The sequence below is a fragment of the Gavialis gangeticus genome, unplaced genomic scaffold (genome assembly GCF_001723915.1).
Source record: "Gavialis gangeticus isolate Ggan-Ray unplaced genomic scaffold, GavGan_comp1, whole genome shotgun sequence".
Classification (NCBI taxonomy): Eukaryota; Metazoa; Chordata; order Crocodylia; family Gavialidae; genus Gavialis; species Gavialis gangeticus.
The window spans coordinates 142,858,358-142,883,100 of record NW_017729025.1 but is presented as its reverse complement, the minus strand read 5'-3'; the positions used below and the strand labels follow the sequence as shown (position 1 = coordinate 142,883,100).

The window sequence follows — 24,743 nt, the reverse complement described above, 5'->3', positions numbered from 1 at the left end:
GGGGGGGGGGTGGTATGTGGGGAGATGCAGCCATCTTACCTATGCCAGGAACTCCTGAACAGTCCTGGGCTGAGCTGCTGCTGCCATTGCTGTGTGCTCTGCTGCCCCAGATGCTGTTTTTAAAGCAACAGCAGCAGCCAGTGACTGTTTAGGAGTTTGCATCATGGACTCTGCAGGGTGGAGGATGATTCCAATGCCCCTTTTCACACGGCGCCTGGGGTGGGTGGCCTTCTTGCCTACCTCTAGTTGTGTTACTGGGCAGCATGCTTCTTGTTCCATGTATTGTCTGGTGGGTTGGAGCTCTGTCATACAGTCCTAAGCAACTATCAAAGACAAAGTTTAAAACCCTGAATGGATTACCTTTGTGAACCTGAAGTACAAAACTGAAGTCCTGATGGCAGGATGTTGTGAAAAGTACAAAGGTATTCTTTTTAAAATGTTCATTAACATTTCAATTTGGATTTAATTTACGTATTTTGTAATTGTAACAGGCAAAATCTGAATCATAGCATTTTGGTTATCTGTATTTACCCTTTTAGTTACATTGGAATATGATACAGATTTCTTCATCCTCCATTCCATGTTATGTTGCTTATTGTTTTCCATGAGATTTTTTTTCTTTTCCCTATGTTAAGACTGAGTGGAGACTGCAGCCTTTGACTCACAGTTATTGTGTTCAGAGATCCTTGGTAATGACAGATGCTACATGAAATGTAAGAGCATGAATTTTCATTCACACCCACTTTAAGGCCATTTACATTGCCAGAGTTTATAAAAGGGCTTTAGTTTAACAGAGAATCAGACTAAGATGTGTATATATGTATTTGAATCTAGACTCAGAGGTGAAAATATGAAATAATCACCTGCCCTACATATACTACATAGCAAAGACTTTTAATTAATTTCAAATCACTGAATATGAAAGAGTAATAATGTCACTTCCCAGGGAGTATCCTAAAAGATCTCTCTAAGGAGGAATCTAGGCTATTTCACAGTGAATTTTCAGAGTAGAAACCTGCAGTGCTTCATAGAAAGTTGACCTAAAAGTTCAGTTTCAGTCCACAGGTCTAACAGTATTTCCCTTAGAAAAGTTCAGCCAGCCTATTAAAGGAAGTTGATTTTTTTTGATGCTGTTTAAAAGTGATTTAAAAGAATTGGTGCCTTTGGAAATATAGGCACATGTTTGCCTTTTCCATGCTTCAGAAACTACAGAGGAGGCTTTTTGCATGAATTTAAAAGAGAATATGTATAATTACTTCAAAAGTAAATACATTTGGCATAAAGAATTCAGGGTGGGTTTGATTTGCTATGAAATTAACAGATGAGGCTGTCTGCAACAGATTTCAAAATACAGGCTTTGGCTCACTCTTTCATGAAAAGCAGCAGTAAGAGGCTTGGAGATGGGAAATTACATAAGAAATCTCCTCACAAGGGTTTTCTGAAATCACCCTTTGGGGGGTGAATATGCCCCAGACTGTGGGTGCATCCACACATGTACATCTACTGTGCAGTAACCGAAATTACTGCACAGTACACATGCGATACGGCGACTTATGTTGACTTGAGTGTAAATTTGATACCTTCTTCATGCAGGTATCAAATTTACACCTGATTAGTTACTGTGCAGTACTGCATGTGTAGATGCTTTACTGTGCAGTAACACTCTGTGTGAGCACTGACTTGGGTCTAACTTTAGTCCCAAGTCAGTGTACACACAGTGCTAATGCACTTTAACACCTGCACATGTAGATCCTGGCCTATCCCTGTTTACTACACAGTAAATATACTGTGTAGTAAATGTAAGCTGATGTAAATACATGTGTAGACATGCCCTGTATGTTGCGGAACAGTGCTCCAGGACCCCATTGGAAATGCAAAGTCATATAGATGAAGATTAAATGCTCATGCTTCTTCAGCAACTCTTAGGATATTCCCATGCTTTCTGTGTTCCCTGGCATCTCAGCTAAATGCAGTTATGCTACCAAGCTTGCACAGGTGTGTACCAGCCCTAACAACAGGGGCAGATAATTATTTTGGGTGGAGGGCTGCTTAGCAAGGTTTGGAGCGCTTTTCCTCCCCTTCCATCCCAGAAATATTCCTTTTGGGAAGGGGGGTTGCTATCTCATAACCAGGAAAAAAACAAATCCTATACTAAAAGACAAATACCTGCTATAACATATTACAAAAAATATTCTTGTCATGATTTGTGTTTGCATACTGTATATAGAGGTGATTACATAATAACTCAAAAATAAATCTAGTATTGTATATTCTGGGGTGTGTGGTTGGGGGTATGTGCATGTGTATGGTGAGTGTATGATGAGGTATGGGGGGGTGTGTGGGGAGGGTTTTTGAGGAAGTGTGGCTGTGTGTGGAGGGGCATAGGGTATGTTGGTGGGTTGTATGTATGTGGGAGGTTGTAGGGGGCAGGGTTCAGGTGTGTGGTGTTTGTGGGGTGTGAGGGAGGATGGTGGTATGTGGGGACCCCCCCCACTCCCATGATGGTGCAGCAACAGGTGGGGGTGCTCAGGGTGCTTGTGACCAATGCAGGTGCTGTTGCTCAGTGGGGTGTGGTTCTGGCCAGCACTGCTCATCACAGCTAAGAGCACAGCCCCCACTGCGCCGTCTCTATCGGCGGCTCTCTCCACCGCACACGAGCACCCCCCAACTCATGCAGCATGAGAGGGATACCCCACACACCAGAGCTAGCTGCCTTCCCTGTCCCCTGCCAGTTCCAGTGTGCGTGACTTCTCTCCCATGCTGAGTGAGTGCGGGAGTTGCACATATGCAGTGGGGAGCACTGCTGCTGGCCCTAGCCCCATGCTCTGTGCTTCTGCCCATCTGCAACTTCACCCCCACCTCCACTGCTTCCCTACCTGCTGCCCAGATGGAGCAGGACTGCTGGGGAAGCCAAGCATGTCCCCTGGTGGCTGTAGTAATGGCAGCCCCACCTAGAAGCCACCTGATGGCCAGGACTGGCAAGGCCCTTTTGCCTATGACGGTGGGAGCGAGGCACAATAGAGTATGTTGGGGGCATGTGTATACGTGGGTGCCTCGCTCCCACCCTTCTGGGTGGGTACAATTCATTGGTGAGTTCTGCAGGACAGATGAAAGTGCCTGGTGGGCCAGATTCCACCCGGGGTCCCTATTTTGTCCACCCCTAGCCAACAACCTTTCTGTAGACAATTCCAAAATGTGAATGGAGCTGTGGTAGTTCATACAGCCTCTGGGTGAATAATCTGCATGGGTTATGGGAGAAGATAATGTGGGTTTAGCCACCTACCCACTCACTATCTCCTCTTCTCCACTTATTACAAAAGGCATGTCGAGTGTAGGCTCAGGAAAATCAGAGGGAATGCATATCAGAGGTACAACCAGGCCATTTATATAATCAGTATATAATTATTGTTCCCTACCATAAATGTAAGGGCTCTTTACAGAGGAAGAGTGATTTATAAAAGCAATCTATATGGGATTAAAATCTCATCTCTTTCAGCTGGAAGCAGTCTGTTTTTTCTCTATTTACACCTTGTAAGATGAAGATAATCATACATAGTTCCCTCGGAAACATATGACATGAAATAAGTAGTGAACATTAGGAAAGGTCTTTGAATGTACTTTGACTGTACAGAAAGCTATACAGGGCATCCATATACTAGTAATGAATGCATCTTCTTGATAGGAAAGAGAAAAATATGTTCTAGTGGGATTTTGGTAATGGAATGAATATGTATCAATTTCCATATTCAAAGAACTGGTTCAAATTCAGCCTACGTTGGCAGGCACTGAAAGTTTTTACTATCTCATAGGTATTCATTTTACTTCTGTTAAATATCTGAATTAACTTCTTGTGTGTGTCTTCCACCCTTATTGATAGAGTATTGCTTAGTAGGAGTCATGATATGGCGCTGTCTTACAAACTCTTAATGTGAGAGTAGTACAGTCTTTGAAGAAATGCTCTATTGTTAGTTTTCCTTAGGTGGAATGGGCAGAGCTGTTGTAAACAAGAAAGTCTTCTTTTCCTTTAATCTTAGTTAACTGATTACCAGAGGGACCCTCTTTACTTGTATGTAAAGGTGCCATGGGATCTAATGCTCAATCCATGATGCATGTATGGCACAGCAGGAAGCATGATGGTGTGGATCATGCATTAAATCCCATTGTGCCTTATTGCTAGTGCAGGGGGAGACCAATCCTGGGGTCCCCATGAACCAACAGGAAGCAAGTTCCCTGGGTGGGAGCCTGGGTCAATTTACAGGGCTTCCAAGTGCAGAGGTGCACCATGTGCTTCCACGGCTGAGATCCCCATCAGCTGACCCAAGCTTCCAGCCATGGGAGCATCCCAGAGGTTCCCATGACAGGGAGGCAAGTTGCTTTGATTTCTCAGCCATGGGGGGCATTACAGCCCCCTGCAGCTAGGAGACTGCAGCTGCTCCAATCTCCCAAACACTGGGAGGCTTCAAGCATCCCCGCTGCTGGGAGACCATAGCTGATTGAAGGTATGCCTGAGTGACCACCTAAGGCATGATTAACTAGTTAATCATGCCTCAGGTGTAACATGTAGATGGAAACAGGCATTCACATTTGGACTGAAATTTCTGAAAGAGGGGTGGGGCTTGCTTGGATGTTGTTGGTACTCACCTCTATTCTAATACTATTATGTAGTGCATAAAGAAACACATTATACTGATTCCACCTCCAGTGATAAACTAACCTGTAAAGCATTAATAAGAGATATGGAAAGAGGTATTATTTTTTAAGACCTCATTTTTCTAGAGAGTATCTAAAGTTTGAATGGCTGTGCTTTCAGTGCCAGGTTTAATATACATAAAGACCCAGTTTTCAGAGGCACAGAATATTAGAAATTCCTCTTAATGTTTGTAATATTCATTAGTCATGCTAAGGACCCCACATAGAGAACAGTCTCAGTTTACAAGCTAAACACAAATAACACTGTGCCCCCCCAAATCTTGTTGGCAATATGGGACAGGTTAATTAATATAAAAATGGAGTAAGTGGAAGAACTTAACAATAGAGAGCCAAGGGTCTGTCAAGAGGGTCACTGTGGGAGGACAGCCAAGGCAGCAGCCTCTGGTGTTGCGGTTGTGTGTGTGTGTGTGTGGTGGGGGGGGATGCAAAATCAGTCATTGCCTCAGTGTTGCAGTTGCCATGAGGGGTAGCCTGAGTTGCCCTGTGCATCCTTGCTGCCCCAAGCACAGATCTGCCCATGTACCTCTCAAGCTTCCATTACAGCTGCAAGTGACATGAATGCATGAAAATCTAAGTATAGATATATATGGTAGGGGACTCAAATTAGAAGCCATGTTTGAAAATCTGTTTAATATATGATTTCCTAGGGCAGTGGTTTTCAGACTGTATTCTCTGGAATCCTAGGGTTCCATGATAGGTTACCAGGGGTTCTGCAAAGAGATTGTGAGCGATGGTGGAGCAGGCCTTGCCAGGCTGCATTGCCTGGTTCTGCCTCAGTCTTTAGGATAGGGGTAGGGGTTCTGTGGCAGCAGCAGTGATATGACAGGTTTGGGAACATCTGCTGTCTTAGAACATCCACTGGCAATCAGTCATAGCTACAAATATTTTTCAAGGGAGTACACCTCCCCTTATTGTTTGTTATTGTTGCTATTAAGCAACAACATGTAGAAAATATATTGCATGGACTAGAAAACTGATTACCAGAAAACACTCTCCACTGGCAGGTAGGTAGATTAAATGATCTAGCTGGTCTTTTCCATCTCTAGTTTTAATGATTCCTTGTCTCTAAAAAAAATTAATGGATGACTCCCCATCTCCATCCAAGAAACTGTCCTTTAGTCCCTTGCTATACAGCAGAACACACTGTTACTGCAAAAGGAGGCCAGAGAGCAGATGAGGTGAGGTGACAGATTCAAGTTAAAACAAATAGTGTACAACTAGCATGTTCAATGCGTGACTATCTTCCTACTTTCCCCCAGGGTTCATGCAGGGGAGAATGAATAAGAATAAGCCTAGACAGATGGGTACTGGGAAGATTTTAAGAGCGAATATGTCATGAAGCTTAAGCCTGGGGGCAGGGGTGGGGGGGGATTGGTTGTAGCTGTGTTGGTCTAAGGACATAGGCAGGCAAGGTTCTTTGGGTAGATGTGATATCTTTTATTAGACCAACTGAGTAGTCAGAAAAAGGTTCTTGGCAAGCTTTTGGGCTCAATCACCCTTCTTCAGGCCTAGGGAGTCTCTGCTGTTCTGAGACTCCAAGGAATCAGAGAAGCTAAAAGTGTGGCAGGGTGTCAGTGAGAATGTAAATAAGTAGAAATTAGAAACAAACACCAAACCTTGCTAACCTCATCACCAGAAGCAAGCTCCCTATGACCCAAACCACACCCAATGGATCCAGACTACGCCAGGACAAGAAATGAAAAATGTGTCAACTTATCACCACCACCCCCACAATAACTACAACCATCACCATTCCTGGATCTTACAGCTGCACCTCCAGAAATGTTATTTATCTCATCCAGTACATCTAATGCCCCAATGGAAAATATGTAGAACAAACCAAACAACAACTGTGCACCAGAATGATCACACACCGAAAATCTATCAAAGACAAGAATACCCAACTACCTGTGGAGGCACGCTTCTCACAGGACAATCACTCCCTCTCCGATCTCTCTGTTTTTATCCTCTAAGAGAACTTACAAAACACCTTCTGTAGATGAGCCTACGGACTGCACTTCATAAATCTACTGGATACAAAAAATCATGGACTCAGTATAGACATTGGTTTTATGACACATTACAACCTGCCTGACATCTGATTCACCAGGTACCTGCCTGACCTGACCTCTTACATTCTTCTCTTCCCCCACCTTTTCTCTCCTCTCCTCCCCTTTTCTGCCCCATGTCTCCCCAATTTCCTACTATATCCTTCTTCTCTGAGAGCCTCTTTCTTACCTTGTATCATTACCTCTGTTGTGTTTCCCTTTGGCCTTTATTTTTTTTCTTCCCCTGCTTTCTTCCTCCTGCCTCCCCTGCTTTATCTTTTGGTTTTTCTTTCTTACCTATTATATTTTCACTATGTCCTCACTCTTTGAGCTTCTCTCATTCCTGTTTTCCTGATCTCTATTTCCTTTTTCACTAACAGCTTCTTTTCCACCTTGTATTCTATCACTGTAATATCTCCCTTTAGCCTTGTTTTCCCCACTCTCTGCCCCCTCCCCTCACTGCTTTATCTCTCTGCTTTACCTTTTGTCTTTCTAATTTCTACCTATTTACATTCTCACCGACAGTCTGCTACACTTTTAGCTTCTCTTATTTCTTGGAGTCTCAGAACAGCAGAGACTCCGTAGGCTTGAAGAAGGGTGACTGCACTTAAAAGCTTGCCAAGAACTTTTTTCCAGCTACTCAGTTGGTCTAATAAAAGATATCACATCTACCCAAAGCATCTTGCTGGAAAGCCCTAGGTTCATTCAATGAGTGGCATCAGAAACTTTGAAGCAAATGGCTGTGGAAAAGCTTTTGGTCCACTCATAGGTACCAGAACTGTAAAAGCAGAACAAAAGAATTGCAATGGAGCACTCTCTATGATGGTTGTAGTTCCTGGATACTAAAGCCACTGAACGTAGCAGGGCCTGCGCATGTAGTGAAATTTCTGGCTTCAGAATGAAGACCATGTCATCTGTGTTAGGAACCATATTACCTGCAAATCTTATTTTAGCTGGGGATTTGCTGTAATACATTCTAACAGAGAATATGTCTTTGTTCCTCTCCCAGACTAGGTCACACAGAAATTTATAGGTCTACTACTGACAACAAAAAAACAGACCCTGGTCCTCCAGCTTAAAGAGCCAAGACTGAAGATCTTAGGTCCAGACAACCTAGGTGCATTCCATGTAGACAATCCAGGTAGAGGCATTGTTAGATTAGCGATAGCCTTAGCCACATTTTATCCACATCCGTTTTACAAAGTAGAAGATACCTTAACATAGACATTAGGAACTAATTTCTGCTATCACTTATTCAAAATTCCCATCAGGCAGTAGTAAGGGCAGAATAAATCCATCAACACATGCTGTTAAAAATCTGTTTCATCCATTTATTTGCTTTGATTCTGAAATGTAGATAGAACATACAAACCATCCATTGGTATATGAATAATACTTTGCATGAGCAGCCTTTGAAGCCAGCAGGTTTCTTCCTCCAAACAATGTCAAAGCCCTATCCAAAAAGCCTTTGGCACAGAAAGCTAAAAGAAGAGGTTTGCCTCGACCTTTGCAGTTGTCAGCAGAAAAGGCCGAGGAGTTTTGGGAAAGATTCTCCAAGCTATAGTCATTCATGGTATTAAATCTAGTGGCAGTCTACTCATTTGTCCTTCATAAATCTTCCTATCTTACAATACATGCACACAAAATGGTGCTCTCTCTCTAGAACTCCAAGCCAAGTTATAATAAATGTGAGCACATAAGATTAAGGAGAAAATCTCTAACAACCTGATACTAAATCTTGATTAAGTGTCTGAAAAGCAGTGCAGGATATTTTATAGTTTCAAGGAATAACAACAGCAATAACAAAAGTGTTCTTTTCAATCAAATAAAATAGCATTTTGTGATTTTTTTTTCTACTGTTTGCTCACACAGGATAGGAACATTATGCCCAGCATGTTAGCTGCTGCTGCTTCTTTTTTTTCTTGAGTTGTTCTGTCTATTGCATTAACACCTATCTTGGAAATATTTCAAACAAAATTGCTGATTTCATCTTTAGCTATGCTACTTTGGCTGGTTATTCTGTCAAACTGTTAAACGTGATTGGCATTTGTACAGCTTTTGGAAGAACATGTTTAAATCTGAATTTTATGGAGGTGGCTCTCATCAGTGGGCTATTTCAGCTGTCTCTGGATCACTGGGGAGGCAGACCACAATGGAGTAAGGTACCATCACCCAGGGACATCTATGTCCCTGCTTCCCCAAAAATGAACAGGTAAGACAAATGTTCTTTCATTAGATTGTAGTTGTAATGGTGGCATGCTAGATAAGCTAGATGAATTCCTGAGGTCAACTCCTTTATTTTTGTTAAGTACTGTAGGATTTAGAAGGTCCAGTTGTGGACCGGAACCCCATTGTACTAGGTACAATACACCAAATGGATGGTGCTTGCCCCAAAGAGCTTCAGATCATCCCTTCTGATGACTACATAATGGCATAAATGCATGGGATTTCATACCCACAAACATTTGCTGCCACACACATTCACCAGAAATGAATTTGGACCCACCATATAAATACCTATAGACAAGGTTGCAAATGTTGAGTCAAATTCCTCTCTTCTGTAACCCAATTAAAATTGATGAGGTTACACCAGGGAGGAATTTGGCTCATTAGCTTGGAGTAATTGTTTTGGTGTGAGTGATATTTTATAGCTGTACTGATGAAGACATATGCATAGGTTTAGACAAATATTAAAAAGGTAATGTGTCTACATCCTCTTTTTCATAGAAATACTGCCCTCCAGTGTTCAGGAAACTGCAACTACATATTTTGTAATTTGTATTCAATAAAGAATTTATGGTCACCTCACTGCTAACAGCAATAGCATTAACCTCTTCAAATCATAAACCTTTCAATAGCATATCATCAAGATCAGAATAAGCATCAAAGCAGATACCAGAATGCCCTTGCTTTCTTCTTCCAATATGAGTGCTATGTAAGAATAAGTATATGTCATAAGTCTTCATTTGTATTACTGGAATGCCTATGTGATCCAAGAAATTTGCAACCCCTATTGTGCTAGGTGCTTTGCACATATACAATAAGAGGTTGCATATACCATATTTACTCAAACACAAGATGCGGTTTTTTCTCCAATCAACATGGGGGGGAAAAGCTCCTCATCTAATATTTATATACATGGAAGCCTTGTTTAATACATTAAGCTGTTGCCAAAAGCAGCACACGCTAAGTAATGGAAACAAACTATCAAGTTGATTAAATGCAACTGACACTGAGCATGACTATAACATACACGGCCTATATTGGGCATCCTGATGGGCTCTTCTTTATTTTATTTTATTTTTTTAAGGGTTTTTTTGTGTTCCAAGCCAAATCAGCCAAATCAAGTCCAAATCCATGAGTCAGTCCATAAGTGGCCCTACAACCAGCAAACATTCTCCACTCCCACCAGGGGCTTCAGATATTTCTAAAGTCTTTTGGCAGGCATCCTATGTGCAGGCCCAAGCCCAGAGGCTTCCGGTTTGGATGCCCCCAAGTTTTGCCTGCCCTCAGCCATATGGCCGCAAGAACAAGCTAGGGAGGAATCTCCAATTTCCATAAAATGGGCACTAAGCCCCAACACCTCAGCAGGTACAAAACCACACCAAAAGAAGAGTTATCCCCAGGAGGCTTAAGGAAAACTGCCTTCTTGGATCCAGAAACATGATGTTTCCCCTGCCAGGTATGTATCCTAAGCCAAAGGGCTCTGCTACCCCAGGATAGGTTGTGCAAGGTACACACACAGTAGTGCCCATTGAGGGCAGTCCCCCTTGGTGCTGACTCTTTTTCAAAGTCATGATGAGCCACTACACTGACTACATTTCAACTTCCTCTTCACTCCCACAGCTGAGCTGCACCTTTCTTTCCCAATTCCAATGAGTCCTGTTTCTTCACCAGCCTTAAACATCACCAGACCAAACAGGACCCCAAACACTTCACACAGAATCCCTCTGTCACACCCTTTCTCAGCCTGTTGCATATGATTAATGTGGCCCCCACCCTCTATGAGGCGAAGCCAGACCAGGTTTCCCAATGCCTCATCTGCATATGAATTTTTGGGCTGTGGGGAGGGAAGAAATTAGGGAGGGCAGAGGGCAAGGGAGCCACCTGATCCCCCCCAGAATTATTTTCCCTGCTGCAGCAGTAGGATTCAAAGCAAACTTCTAATAATTAGATTCTATACCTGGAAAAATTATAACAAATTTATAAATTTTCCATATATAGAAACTAATTATTGGGGGGGGGTCATCTTATAGTCAGGGTTGTCTTATGTGTTACATACATTAAGAGCTCTAAAGAATTCTTACAATTCATATAAACAATGCAGATAAAGAAAGAAGAGCTCCAAGGAAATCCTTTCTTACTTTCTTATAAAAACAAATAAAAATATTTAGAAATATTAACCAGTTCCTGTGGGCAAGACATGCTTCAGTTAAAGAAATAAAAAGGATGCATGCACAAAGGTGCAGATTGAGACACTCTGGCTCACAAGTGGCAAGCAGTCTCTCACAGGATTAGCCCAGCTGAAGCAGCACCCAGCAGTGCACTGAAGACATTTACAGTCAGGCCAAAAAGCTGACATCTCACGCTGAATTTCTTTAGTGGAACCCTAATCCCACTCACTAATCAAGAAAGTAAGGTAACACCAAAAATCCCTTTAGCTAGTCAAACAGAGAACCCTAACTACACCCTCTTCTCTATTCTTGGCCACACCTGACATAAACATCATTCTGTCCTCACAGAATATTAATCCCAGTCCACAAACAAAGTGCAGCTAGGGCCACAGCCATGCTGCAATCAGCACAACTCTGGCAACTCAGTACATTTTTCTTATGATTCTGTATTTTCTTTTGATTAAATGAATGAAACAGATATTTGAAAAGAAGGCACATTGTCTTGTTAACAAAATATAAATTGGAAGGCATGGTGGTATGTGATGCAGCGCTCATTAGGCCTGCCCTTTTATACATTGCTCATATCTCTGTGCAACTGTGCTACTCTGATTTAGGAAAGACCATTCCTACCTTGTGGAACTATTTCTTGTATCACACAGCTTGCAGTTTTGTTCCACATTTTTGTATCATATAAACATGCACCTTGTATATGGAGGCAATCTAAATGACACTAACTGCTGGACTTTGCACCACACTGGGTGTATCTACATATGCGCATTTAATGCACATTAGTCTAATTTAAGGTGCACTAAAGGTGCGTGACTGCACGTGTGTGCCCTTATGTACTGTAAAATAGCAATTTTAGGCTATTTGAGCCTAAATTTGGTACCTGCAGAAAGCAGATATCAAATTTATGCGTGAATAGCTAAGTCACACTAACAAACATGTAGATATGCTAACACGGTGTGTGTCCATTGACTTGGGACTAACTTTAGTCCCAAATTGGTCCACACACCTGCGTTAATGCACCTTAGCATGTGCACGTGTAGATGCATACCTGAATATTCTTAATGCTCGTTAAGTTTAGGCGCATGTAAAAGAGCGTGTGTAGACATGCCCACTGAAGAGCCTTGTGGTCTTTACTGTCATTGTGTATGTTTGACTGCATTGCTTTTACTCTTTTCAAAATTTCATCATGTGCACAAATACTTCTCACACCCCACATTTCTCAGCATCTTTCCTGCCTTTTTCTCCTTTTCTTAATTGACTAGCCAAAGAAATGTAGAAAATAAATCACCAAACTTAATAATAAAATAATATTAAATCCTGTTTTCTTAGAGGTAAAGACTTTAGTGTAGTGCCAGTTTCCCAATGTATTTTTTACTGTCTCTAACACAATAAAATACTGATTTGTATTGGTGTTCCTTAACACTACCACAACAGAATTAATGATAGACCAATCCTAGCCAACTAATTTTTCCGTCCTCTAAACATGACATGAGAAAGGAAGGTTTATCTTGTTAAGCATACAGTATATTAAATATACTGTATACGTCCTACCTATGGGGATGTTTTACCATCTTGTACCACCTACACTTTTCCCAGAGCCTGACGAAGGGACTTTGATCCAGAAAGCTTACAGAAAAGGACAATTTTCTTGCCATTTTCCAGTTGGTCTAATAAAAGATAACATTTTGGAACCAAGAGTTCTAGTTTTTTGTATGTATATTAAATATATCATTTGGGAAACAAATGCAGTTTGCACTTTCTCCTATAGATGTTGCTGTTGGACAATAATTATCATCAGCCTCAAAAATAACAGTTCAAGGTCAATTGTTCTGTGTTAAATTCATTCTTTAGCTCTTAATTCAGTGTGCTAAACGTTGATTTCTTGGAGTTAAGGGAGGTACAGAGACTATGTTTTTAGCTGAGTGCCTCATACAAAAATACAATAAAACACACTAAATGCAATTCTGAGCCTATTGAAATTGATACGAGATTTGCAATTGATTTCAGTAGGAACAGGATTCCATCCATTATTACCAGATCTACACACTTAGTTTTCAGGAATATGGAGACCAGTTTTACTGATGTATACTAGCTGCTGGGGACCAATGTAAGATCCATGGCATTAAACCACCTAAGTCAACCCAATCCAGCCACCAGTGCCATATCATCTGTCCCATGGGGCTCCCATTGGTCTGAAAATATGGTGGTGAGGGAACACGGCAATGCTTCCCTGCTGCCAAATTTGTGGGAAGTCCTGCAGACTAAATAGTGTGGTCCTGCATGTTGGACCAGGTGTCCAGGGTGGCACAGGGCCTGATCCTAGTGTGCAGGGCCACAAGGGGGTAATGATCCTGACATGTGAACCAGACAGAAGCGGTGTTGGGCCCAATCTTCGCCTGGGGGAGAGGGGTGGCACTGATCCAGCCTACAGATCAGCTTTGCACCACTCATCTGGCCCACAGGGCCAAAAGGTGAAGCACTGCTGATCTGAATTCTGGCTCTGAGATGCGGGGGAGGAGGAGAGGAAATCCACTCAGAGTGGATAGTTGGCTTTCAGACCTTCTGTTACAGTTTGCTATAAATAGTGCAGAAACTTAATTCATGTCTAGCACTTGCCAGTGTATTGACACTATATTTCAGCAACACTAGTACTATTTGCTGAGACTAACATAAAGTAACACTAGTTTGGGTGGCTAATGTGTCCATACAGAAGATGATAGTCTTACTGAACTTTTATAAAAACATACGCTAAATCCCATACCAGTTCTATTACCAGGAAACTTCTGAGCAATCTTGCAGGTTTTGATGCAGTTTGATTTCTGTTGTTAAGTCTAAAACACTTGAGGCATTATTCAAACTGTGAGACAGATTCTAGCTCCTAGGTATACCCTCTTTGCAGCACAAAGGACTGTCTCTAATATAGGAGTGTCCTGGTGGCATAAAACTGGCACAGCTAAGTCTAAATCATATATGTCCCTTGTTTAAGAGGCCTTCCTAGGAAGACTGGGGATAAGAATGAACTGTTACAGCTGAAGTTATGTAGAGCAGACCTGAGGCTGCTCTATGTTGCACTGAGGGAACCATTTAGCTACTGATCAGCCCTAAGCTCAGGCCCAGGGTAGTTAAAAAACAGAAACACACACCTTTCCCTGGACTTCATGCCATGTCTTGCATCAAGCTTTTTGAAGAGGGAGCAGGAGTTAAAAAAGTAATGGTTTTCTAATTTTTCAAGTCTTTGTAATTTAAAAAAAATATAAAATGGTAATTGTTCAAAAGCAAGTAATCGATTAGACATATAGCAACTCTGACTGAGGTTTCAATGAGGAGATACCAGATGAGGTAGTCAAATAAGTAATATATGTAATTTATCAAAGTCTATCACCATGACACATCATGTGTGTGTCTGTACATGCATGTGTGCACATATCTACATGCAAGGAGTGTCAACACGTGTATTTACTCCAGCTTAAATTTACTGTGCAGTAAATTACTGTGCAGTAAGTGGGAATAGGCCGGCGTCTACATGTGCAGGCATTAAAGCACATTAATGCTGTGTGTGGGCTGACTTGGGACTAAAATGAGTCAGTCCATACACGCAGTGTTGCTGTGCAGTAAGGCATCTACAAATACGTTACTGTGCAGTAACTAATCAGATGTAAATTTGATACCTGCATGATGCAGGTATCAAATTTATATTCAAGTCACCATATTTACTGCATAGTACAGGTGTGCATGTGTAGACGTGCACCCATACTGTGCAGTAATTTCGGTTACTGCACAGTAAATGCGCATGTGTAGACATGCCCGCATATATGTTTGTTGGATACAGGATACTACTAGAAAAGGAACTTTATTATAAGTTACTTTATTAACAACTAACATAGGCAAGAGTGCTTCTAGAGGTTATTTGAATAAGACTTTAATGTCACTCTGTACTATCATGGATTCTGTATATACAATCTATGTTTCAGAAGAAAAGTAGCTTAGAAAGATTTTAAAGTGGTAAAATTTTAAGAGGGCTATTTCTGATTCCTATGAAGTTGCTTTTTCCCAGCTTGCACACTGATCTTTTAAAACTACCGTCTTGTTTAAAGCTGCTCAGGAATTTGGAATGCTAGAAGCAACCGAGGTAGAGATGGATTAGTGAACTGGGTGCAGGTAAAGCAAGCAAAGGAACACAGTTACAGAAGTTTATTTCATGGCCTTGCACTTTTTTGATATATAAGATATGTACACAATGGCCTGATTTCACTTGCCATTGACTGAGGACTGAGTTAGTGAGCACTTACGGATACAAATAGCAATATTATTTCTTCTGTTATTAACAGCTCAGGTGTATCCACTTGTGTATACTCATGTATATAGACCCACGGCAGATACTAGTTCTGCTCCCAGAAGTAAAGTGAACAGTATTTGCCCTTGAATTTTGTCTTTAAAATATTCAGTCACTTTCCTGTTAAAAGGAAACCTGATTTCAAAGGGTGTCATTTAAAATTAAAACGATCCATAAGTAGTGTGTAATATATAGTGATCAACATAATACACTTCTTATTTTTCATGTAGAAAGATATCACCCATAAATATCCTTTCCTTAAGTATAGGCATAGTCTCTCTCTCTCTCTGTCTGTCCGTCTGTCTGTCTGTCTATCTATCTAATTAAGGGACGAAGAGATTTGGTTATATACAGTGTTAAACATATATTTAAAACTGCAAATACTTTTTAAAATGGATCCACTGTTAAACAGGTGCTTTCTTGATACTTCTAATTTCTTTACTGTTTCTTATATTAGGACTGAGAACACATTTTACTTAAAAATTCTTCAATAATATAAAGCAATTAACATTTCTTAAATGTTTTTGAGAGGGAGTATTTTAATATTTTCAATTTTTAAATTAAAACTGGTATTTAAATTTCTCCTTGATCTTTTGTAGAAAAGCAATTTTCAGAACAATTCTATAACAACTTCAATTTGGGGGAAAATATTTATAGAATGAAAATGTTGAAATAAATCAACAACTTCTTATGATATTTTCCATGTTGAAAGCATTCAAAATAGAAATTACATGAATAAATGAAATGACAATAAATGATAATAAACAAACGATACATTTGTTGTATTTTATTTACAAATAATGACACTTTGAATAAAATAAACTGACATATATTTGCAATATGACTTCAAAATAACACATATGGATAACACAGTCAATCCTGACTCAAGAAAATAAAATGTGCCTATGTCACATATTTATTTTTACACATGCTTACCCCTGCTCCCCCTCCTTAGTTATACTTGTTGAGTTTTCTAATTGCTGAGTATTTCACAAAGAATATTGTTCATGTCTAAAAACTACAGTTAAAATTTTCAAACTTTGGTAAAATTAGCCTTTTGAATCAGCTTGAATCAGAGTTAATCAGATTTTTAAAGGTTCTGGATTCTCTGAATCTCTGCAGATGTCAAAGGGAGTACTGGTGCGCTCAGTGCTGCTGAAAATTGGGCCATTTTTATGCTTTACACAAGATCCTTCAGCACATGGAGTGTCATAGAGCATCTAGTTGAACCCCATCCACAAAAGCAATGAAGGAAATTCTACAACTTCCCCAGGACAGCTTGTTCGATTTTTCTTATGCCTAAAGTTAGACATATGATTAATCTCATTGACTTCAGAATAATTACTCATGTTTGAACTTATGCATACACTGAAGCATTTCACTGAATCTCTGGCAAAACTGCTTTGTATTTTGCTGAAGTAAGCCAGGATGGGGTACCTAATATAAATCTAGGAACCTAGATGAGGTACTCAAGGTTGTAAATATTGGCTCAAACTTTTTTCCTTCTCAGTTTCACTTGTAACCCACCTTACTGGCTGAACTAAAAGCCTAAATCTAAAGATCCTTAACTTTGAGGTAGTTGAAATACAAATCTGGAGTTTCTAATAAAGTATATTTCAACATACCTCTCTCCTTAACACTCGTGTGTGTGTGTGTGTGTGTGTGTGTGTGTGTGTGTGTGTGTGTGTATTCAGCAATAAACTCTGGTGCATATCATACTCATGCTGGAGTTTATTGTTCCTAGGACTGCAGCATATTGAGACAGGTCTGAGCAGCCCCAACTGGCAGGGGCCCCAGGGGTCAGCCTGCCAGTCTAGGGCTGCTCTAGCCCAACTCACAATGCTGTAGAGGGGCTGGCTGGGGCACAAGGGTGTTTCAGTGCAGGGCTAGCTGGCAGGCAGCCCCTGCATTGAAATCCCCGCATGCCCCAGCCAGCCCCATCAGCATCTACACATATGTTGTGGTGTACTGGACAACACTGCCGCAGGATAGTACTTGTGTTTACAAAACTAACCTGTGGCATAGTCAATTAGTTTTTCTGCAGCCTAATAGGACCACACGTGGAGATGCTGATGTTTTCTGTGGAGTTAATTAGGCAGCTCCACAGTAAACGTCTCGTGTAGATGCTGCCACAGAGTGTTTGACTCATAGACATTTAGACAAGTGTATTATCTTTCAAAATGGAGAGGAAGAAATCATTCAGTGCAGATCATTCCTCCTAAATTAAACAACAAATACATTTACTCTAAAAATGCAAATGCCACTGGTGCCTTGTTTTGTCAAGCCCAATAGATTTTCCCCATTGACCTCAGTGGGAAAAAAATGGGTCCTGCATAGTACATGTATGAATATTTTTTTCTTTTTTATCCATCTGTCTATTTTGGGATGTGTTAAATACTTGCTCTCTGTTGTAACGTTCACATCAGTATGTGGAAACTTGGGTTGCTAAAATAAATCAGTGAAATGAAATAGACATGACTACACAAGGGAGTGCATGTACATACACGTCAAATATAAGTGACCTGATTCACCACAGTTTACTCCAGATTTCCACCAGATTTACTCCTTGGTTTCCAGTGGACATGGATGTAAAACTGAAGCAATAGGGAAGATCTGCACAAGAAACTGCGTCACTGTAGCAAAGCACTACGGTGATGCAGCATTGGTGGGCAAAAACCACAGCCCCACAGCTATGTCACCGCGCCACTATGATGCACTCCTTTGGTATAGCACATAGCTACAGCAATGTAGTGGCTAAAAATAACTGTGCACTGCTGAAGGGACACATGTAGGTGTGCCCATATAGTGGTGAATCTGGTCCCAACTTTATGATGACAATTTTTACAAAGAGTCTTGTATTTCTTGAGCAGGCAAAACTTCCAGTGGTTTTAGTTTACATGAGCATAAAATTATATCTATGATAATTTTGTCAGCCTAGATCCATGGGGAGATAAAAGACTCTAATAATCATGCAAAGAATATCTCTTCATTATGAGCCTGTTCCAATGTCCATCAAAGGCAATGGCATTGGCTACAGGCCCCCAATAGATATATTCAGTCTGTGCACTTCCTGCTTAAGATCAATTTTACACATGTGTCATTTCACTACCTTTAATGAAATTGCTCCTAGTTTACACCAATGTAAATGAGGAAGTCTCAAATCCATTTAATTTTTACTTTTAAAGGAAAAGTAGAGTAGATAAAGGGACCATATTAAGCTCTGTATGCTGGATCACATCTACCTTCCCATAATAGAACCAGGTAGAGATGGAGGACACCTCCAGTAGGATTCCCCATCAGAGTTCCTCCCTGACTGTTTTTTTGTGGGATCAGCTTTGAAACTTATGAGTCCCCTTGGATTGGTGAGAGATGAGGACAACCCACACAGTAGTTGTGTGCCTCTGTGCTGGTTTAACTCTAATGATGGTCCCAGCCATACTTTCAGAAAGTTTCTGAACCCTTGGTTTCTGATTGATGCCTTTAGGATTTCCAGTTTAGATTGGTGGAGATCCTAAATAGGCTACAGAGAGTTGAAGAGGAGCAATGAGTATAACTATCCAGCCTAAGGCCATGCACTCCCGTGAGAGCTACTGCTAGATATGGTCTTAAAAAAACAGCAACCATGTCAGTGGAAATGCGTGGTTCCTTTCTTCCAGCAAAAGAAGTGAAATCTGCCCATTTTGGAATACGGTTCAAGGAATGCAATGGTTGAACCACTGTGAAATTACTTAATCATATCATAGTTTGTATCTGACTTAATTTTCTTTAAAAAATGAACCTGTAAATAAAATGTGTAACTCACAGTGAGATGAACAGACTGGTTTCTTTCACTCTGCAACAGGTGTCAGTTGTTCGTGCACAAACCTATACTTGTACACAAATGCTAACATCTAGAAGTAAATCAGTATTAAGAGCTTGACTTTTATACGTTTCATGGCAAGCTTGCAAGGCTACATATGCTGAATGAGATGTAACTCACTGGTTATTTTTAGAGCAAGTTCCAAACCAGAAGCAGATCCCTGGATTGTAGTATATCCAAAGAAGGGGAAAGTTCAGTTTCAAATGCAAACTTCACATCTTTGGCATATCTCTGATTGCCCCAGCTTTGAAGGTTGCATTCTGAACAGTCCTAAACTATAGACCTGGATCTAAAGTTCATGACAAACTCTGCTCTAGTTACTTTCTTTTGTCCGGGAAATGTTCAAATCCCAACTCTAATCTTAGAATTAGAACCCAATGTCTTTATATCTACCCTAATATAGGGAGAAGGCAGAGCAGGGGGGCACCTTAGAGACTGGCTTGTCCAGAAAGGCACAAGCTTTTGTAGGTGACAGCCTAGTTTGGGAGAGGCTGTGAACCAGTTAGTCTCCAATATGCCATCCTGCTCTGCCTTTTGCCTGACTTCAGGCTAACACAGCTAACTACTTTTACCTCTTAATTTAATACTCAATCCTTCATGGTCCTGCATGATGCTGTGCACCTCTGTCAATGTTCTCGGTGATTTGACTCCTATGCTTTAATGTTCATTAGCTTATTTATTACACATTAAAGGTTCAGTAAAATGTGCTATTTACTTAAGGTGAATTAAAATAGGCTAATGGACATTAAGCATCACTAAAAACTGTGCTCTTTAGTTAATGCTCATTAAGACAGGTTAATGCACATTTTCCTAGTACCTCACAATGGCAGCACTAGATTTAATGCACATTAACTAAAGCTCATTAATGCACATGTAGATGTGCCCACTGACAGTAGTAAGATTTGAGGGGTTCCATAATAATTAGTACCTCTTATACAGTGTTTTATGTGATTGAGTCTTTACTTTGTAAACTCCTTGGAGCAGGAAATGTGTCTCGACATATCAGGTAAATGTGTTTAATAACAATCCCCTATGAGTAACACAGAGGTTAGAAAACACTTCAATAGAATATCAAGGAAACAGACCCCATTTCGGCAAAGTCTTTCATGCCAGTAACTGGAGTCAGTGGGATTGAAGTGTATGCTTAATTGCTTTGCTGATTTGGAGCCTTAATCTTCTTCCTGCCAAGGCAGTACTAAGAGCAGCACCACTCCTAAATGCAGTCGTAATTCTAGAAGCCCTAGTGAAAGTCAAGATAACTCCACAGATTTTATAAATAAAAGTCTTTATTTAGAATACTGTTGAAAACATTCTTGGCAACCACATCGTATAAATATATAAAGTTAAGTTTGGCACGACAAACCAAGCAACATTAAATAGTTAAACTCTTTTTTTGTTCTGTTTTTGTGTTTTTTATGAATTTTTTCTGCAAAGCAACTCTTATTTACAATTTTACAAAAGAAAGCATTATAAAAAATGGTCCACAACCTTATTTTGGGCAGAATGTAGGGGAAGGAAGCACTTAGGCAGTGTCACATCATTACACCTGATATTCATGTAGTTCTTTTTGCAAAATTATAACAGAATCTCAAGAGCAATGTCCCTATTCCCCAGAGCCCAGTTTAAACATTGACTATCACATGGTACATGATTTTATCTCTAGACATATTAAATAGCTTTAGTGTAACAACCAATAAATAATTAAGTGTACTTTGAAGTAATACAGGTTTGAAAAATTATATATTTGAAGGAATTTTGAGAGAGATTTTAGAATTGGAAGAAAAAGTACTCAGTCTCTTCAAGGCAGGTCTTTGAGCCTGCAGAATGAAGCAGTTTGTGTTTTCGCTACGATTCGGTTCAACCTGCCTTTATAGCACTTGGTAGATAGGATTGCTGTTGCTGCTGTTCTCCTGGGGAAGCTGGGTGCAGTTGGTGGGTGAGGGGATTTGGGTTCTGCTCTCACTCAGGCTGGCTCCTTCCTGGGGTGAGCAGGGGCCACTTTCAGCCACACCTTCCACTGGCGGCAGCACAGCACAGGTGGAGTTGTCTGTGGAAATCCTCTCCACAATGCTTGAGAGACAGTCCAGGCTGGAGACAACTGAACTCTTACCATGTTTTGGATCTAAGGATAACGAGAACAGCAGATCAATGAGTAATTAATGCCAAGGGGAAGCAGCCAGTCTTAGATAGGCACATAAACAAACAGTAAGGACAGATGTCAATTATGAAAACAGCAGAGATAAAGTGGGAGTTTGCAAGGCAGAGAAGTTTGGATCTGGGTGAGAACAGAATTTAATGGAACCTGAAACAATGGTTTTGGTTCCGTCTAAAGCAGGGAGATGGTCACGATTCAGCTGAGAGCTGTTTAAAAGTTTGAACCCAAGATTTTGGATTGGTACAATCTCTGTTACAAGGCATGGTTTAAAATCTGAAGCCCATTAGCAGAGGGGAATATGAGAAAAAAAAAGCGCAGGATTGTCTGTATTAGTGGCCCCGCTTCACTGGCTAGAAGAGGACAAGTGCCTCCTCAGTCAGCCCTTCTGAAGCCTGCTGGCACCTGAGGGTGGAAGAAAAAGGCAAATTTGCTCTACTGACATTCTCCATTGCACATGCTTGTCTTTGGCATTAAGGCAAACACTAACCGTTTGGTGATTCTGTGTAGTAGCTGCTATCATAGCTGTTCCTCCTGCGAGAGCTGCAAGGGGGCCCACTGTAGTCCATCTGGAAACCAGAAGAATCAATGTGAAGCAGCAGATGTGAAGTGGAATTTTTCACAAAGCCCTAATAGGCATCTAATTTCATGTTCTAATTTCTAGTCTGTATCATAGCCCCAGTTATATATTTTGTTGTATCTTTATACCTGAAAAGGTTTTCCAGCATTTTAATCAGTGAACAGGTGTTTGAATTTTGGAACAGAACATTTGATCCTTGATTTATTAAGGGATATTAGGAGGGGGAGGAAAGGGAGATGGGAATCTGTTTTTCACCATCTTTTAAAACTTTGCTCTTAGGCATGAAATCCTTTAAAGCGAACCCCCATTCCTTCCCCCCCCCTTCCTGTCATTAGCCCTTCTACTTCACTCTTTCCAATACTGCTTCATACTGGAAAAAATCCAAGTTGATACACTTTGTTTTCTCTGTTGAGGCTTTCACATACAAGGACCTGGGTGCTGCCAACAAAAGGAAATGAAATGCTATGATCTGAAGAAGGACTGGACACATATATTGGGTCCCTCACCTTCACCAACTCTCTTATAGTCCTAGGTACTCAGACCCAGGAATGATTATCCCTTTCAGAAAAGAGGGTCCTTCTCAATCTTGAGACATTTTTATGATACTTGTCTCAGACAGTGTTATTTCACCTGTCTTTAGAAGCTGGGAGTCTGTGATAATTAAGATGCAGACTAGCTGTGCAATCAGATGAAGAGACTTCTTGCCTCATGGCTTCTATTCTGCAGGATCAGGAGCCCCAGTTCCATTTTATGGAGTTCTTCTTATAAAGATCTGAGATTGTGAAAACCAAGGACATTTCTTCAGGGCTACATTTGCAGTAGTTTGGAAACACCAGCTCTCTGACCCTGGGATTGTCCTAGGAGTGAAGAATCCCTCTTCTAGGAGCTCCTCTCATTGAGATCAGGTGAGCAAACAATGTCTTGCCTCTCACCAACCACACATACTTTTCTTTATTACAGTGTGGATCTTGGCTATTCTGCCTCCAAAGCTGCACTTACAGGGTTCAGGTTTAAAGTTGGAAGGCAGAGTAGAATGAGGATCCATAATTCTCATCCTTCAGTGGCTAACAGACACTGCAGTTCCAGGGATCAGGCACTCTCATTGCTGTCCTCACGGGGGTCTCAGGACACAAGTTACCTTCATAGGAATTGAGGCCCAGGGCCTGGGCTATAGAAGAATCTTTCACAGGACCCTGGGGTATAGAGAAGTCCTAACTTCTGCCAAGATCAGGATTTAAGAAGAAACCTTATCTCCCATCCCAGAAAATGGGGTCCCTGGGGGATTCCCTACTCGTTTTCCAAGGAACTTGGCATAGAAGGGGACCACATTAACAATCTCAGGAACCAGTGTTCGGGGCAGGCTCCCCTATCAAGGGGTGTAGGATACAGGAGGGGACTTGGGAATGTGCCCAGAACTCACCATGCCATCAGAGCAGTTGGAGCGGGGGCTGGAGGCATCTGACTCCCCACTGTAGTGCTCCAGCACTGGGTAGTAGCTGTCTTCCTGTTCCCGCAGCAGTGCCTGCAGGCTCTCAATGTAGCGAATGGCATTGCGCAGGATCTCCACCTTGGGCAGGCGCTGGTTGGGGTTGGTAGAGGTACAGCGTTTCAGGGTCTCAAAGGCCTCGTTGACCTTGCTGAGCCGCCTCCTCTCCCTCATGGTGGCTGCCTTCCGGCGGTCAGCGTTGGTTGTCTTCCTCTTGCAGGCTTTGCAAGCCCAGAGCAGGCAGCGGCCAGCCTGGTGGTGCCCACTGGGTGCCCGGATATGCTCGTCCTCATGGTGGTGTGTATGATGGTGGGGGTGCTCTTCGGGCTTCAGCAAGCCACCCACATGCACCAGCCGTGGGTCCAAGTCCTCGAAGAAGTGCATGTCCGAGGTGTTGAAGCAGGGGTCATCGTAAAAGTCATCAGCAGCGGAGAAGGAGCAGAGAGAGCCGTCTGGTATCTCCATGTGACCTAACAAGTCCATGAGGGCAGCGAGGGATGAAGGGTGAGGAGCAACAGGAATGAAGTAGGAATAGATACCACAGAAACCCAAGTGATCAGTGTAAAGCAAGCTGCTTAAATCAGGCCTCCAGCTTGGTGTATTTTATCTATTCCCCAGCTATTTAATGGAGGCTCTTACAGACCCCCAACTATCTCCAATGAACTGGGAGACAGAAAAGAGACACACACACTTTCCTAGACTTAGATATAAAACCCAAAACCAGTTCTTTAGTTTTGGTTGGTGCTTGCCTCCCTTCCCCAGCTCAGATCTGCCTTCACCTGGAACTGAAATGCCCTCCCCTGTTGCCCATCCAAGTGCAGAACTTGTGGCTCTATTTATCTTAAAGACCCTCTTCAGGGAGAGGGTGGGGATTTTTGCAGGGCCAGCTCCCTTTCACCTGCTGACCAATCCCTTTGTCCCAAGGAAACACTGGCTGGGGACTTGGAGGGGATGGAAGGGGTGGGGAGAGAGGGGGTCGCCTGTGATTGGAAGGGAGCTGCAGCCCTTGTCAGGCAAAAGTGGTAGGAAAGTTTTTGCAAATGTCAAACTGCAGCCAGAAAACAAGCGTCACGGGGTGGGAGGGGGGGATCATCTTTATTTTAACTCTTTTTTGCATGAGCTCTCTTGTGCTCACCCTTGCTTCAGTGTTATTTGAGGGGCTAGTGTATTCA

General features: G+C 41.6%; 1 protein-coding gene across 1 annotated transcript; it reads right to left on the bottom strand.

Annotated features, from left to right (window-relative positions):
• Positions 1–20,643: 20,643 nt before the first annotated feature.
• MYOD1 (myogenic differentiation 1) lies at positions 20,644–24,366 on the bottom strand. Its single transcript, XM_019520010.1, has 3 exons — positions 23,506–24,366; positions 21,996–22,074; positions 20,644–21,475 (listed from the first exon to the last, which is right to left on the bottom strand). Exons 1-3 carry the CDS (start codon positions 24,052–24,054, stop codon positions 21,222–21,224), a joined length of 882 nt encoding a protein of 293 aa, XP_019375555.1. The 5' UTR covers positions 24,055–24,366; the 3' UTR covers positions 20,644–21,221.
• Between the last annotated feature and the right edge of the window lie 377 nt (positions 24,367–24,743).

Excerpts from the sequence above, each read along its gene's own strand:
- MYOD1 (XM_019520010.1), bottom strand. The coding sequence starts at position 24,054 with ATGGACTTGTTAGGTCACATGGAGATACCAGACGGCTCTCTCTGCTCC. Across the intron at positions 22,075-23,505 it reads CCAACTGCTCTGATGGCATG|ATGGACTACAGTGGGCCCCC; the intron begins GTGAGTTCTGGG and ends TCTGGTTTCCAG. Across the intron at positions 21,476-21,995 it reads CTACACAGAATCACCAAACG|ATCCAAAACATGGTAAGAGT; the intron begins GTTAGTGTTTGC and ends CGTTATCCTTAG.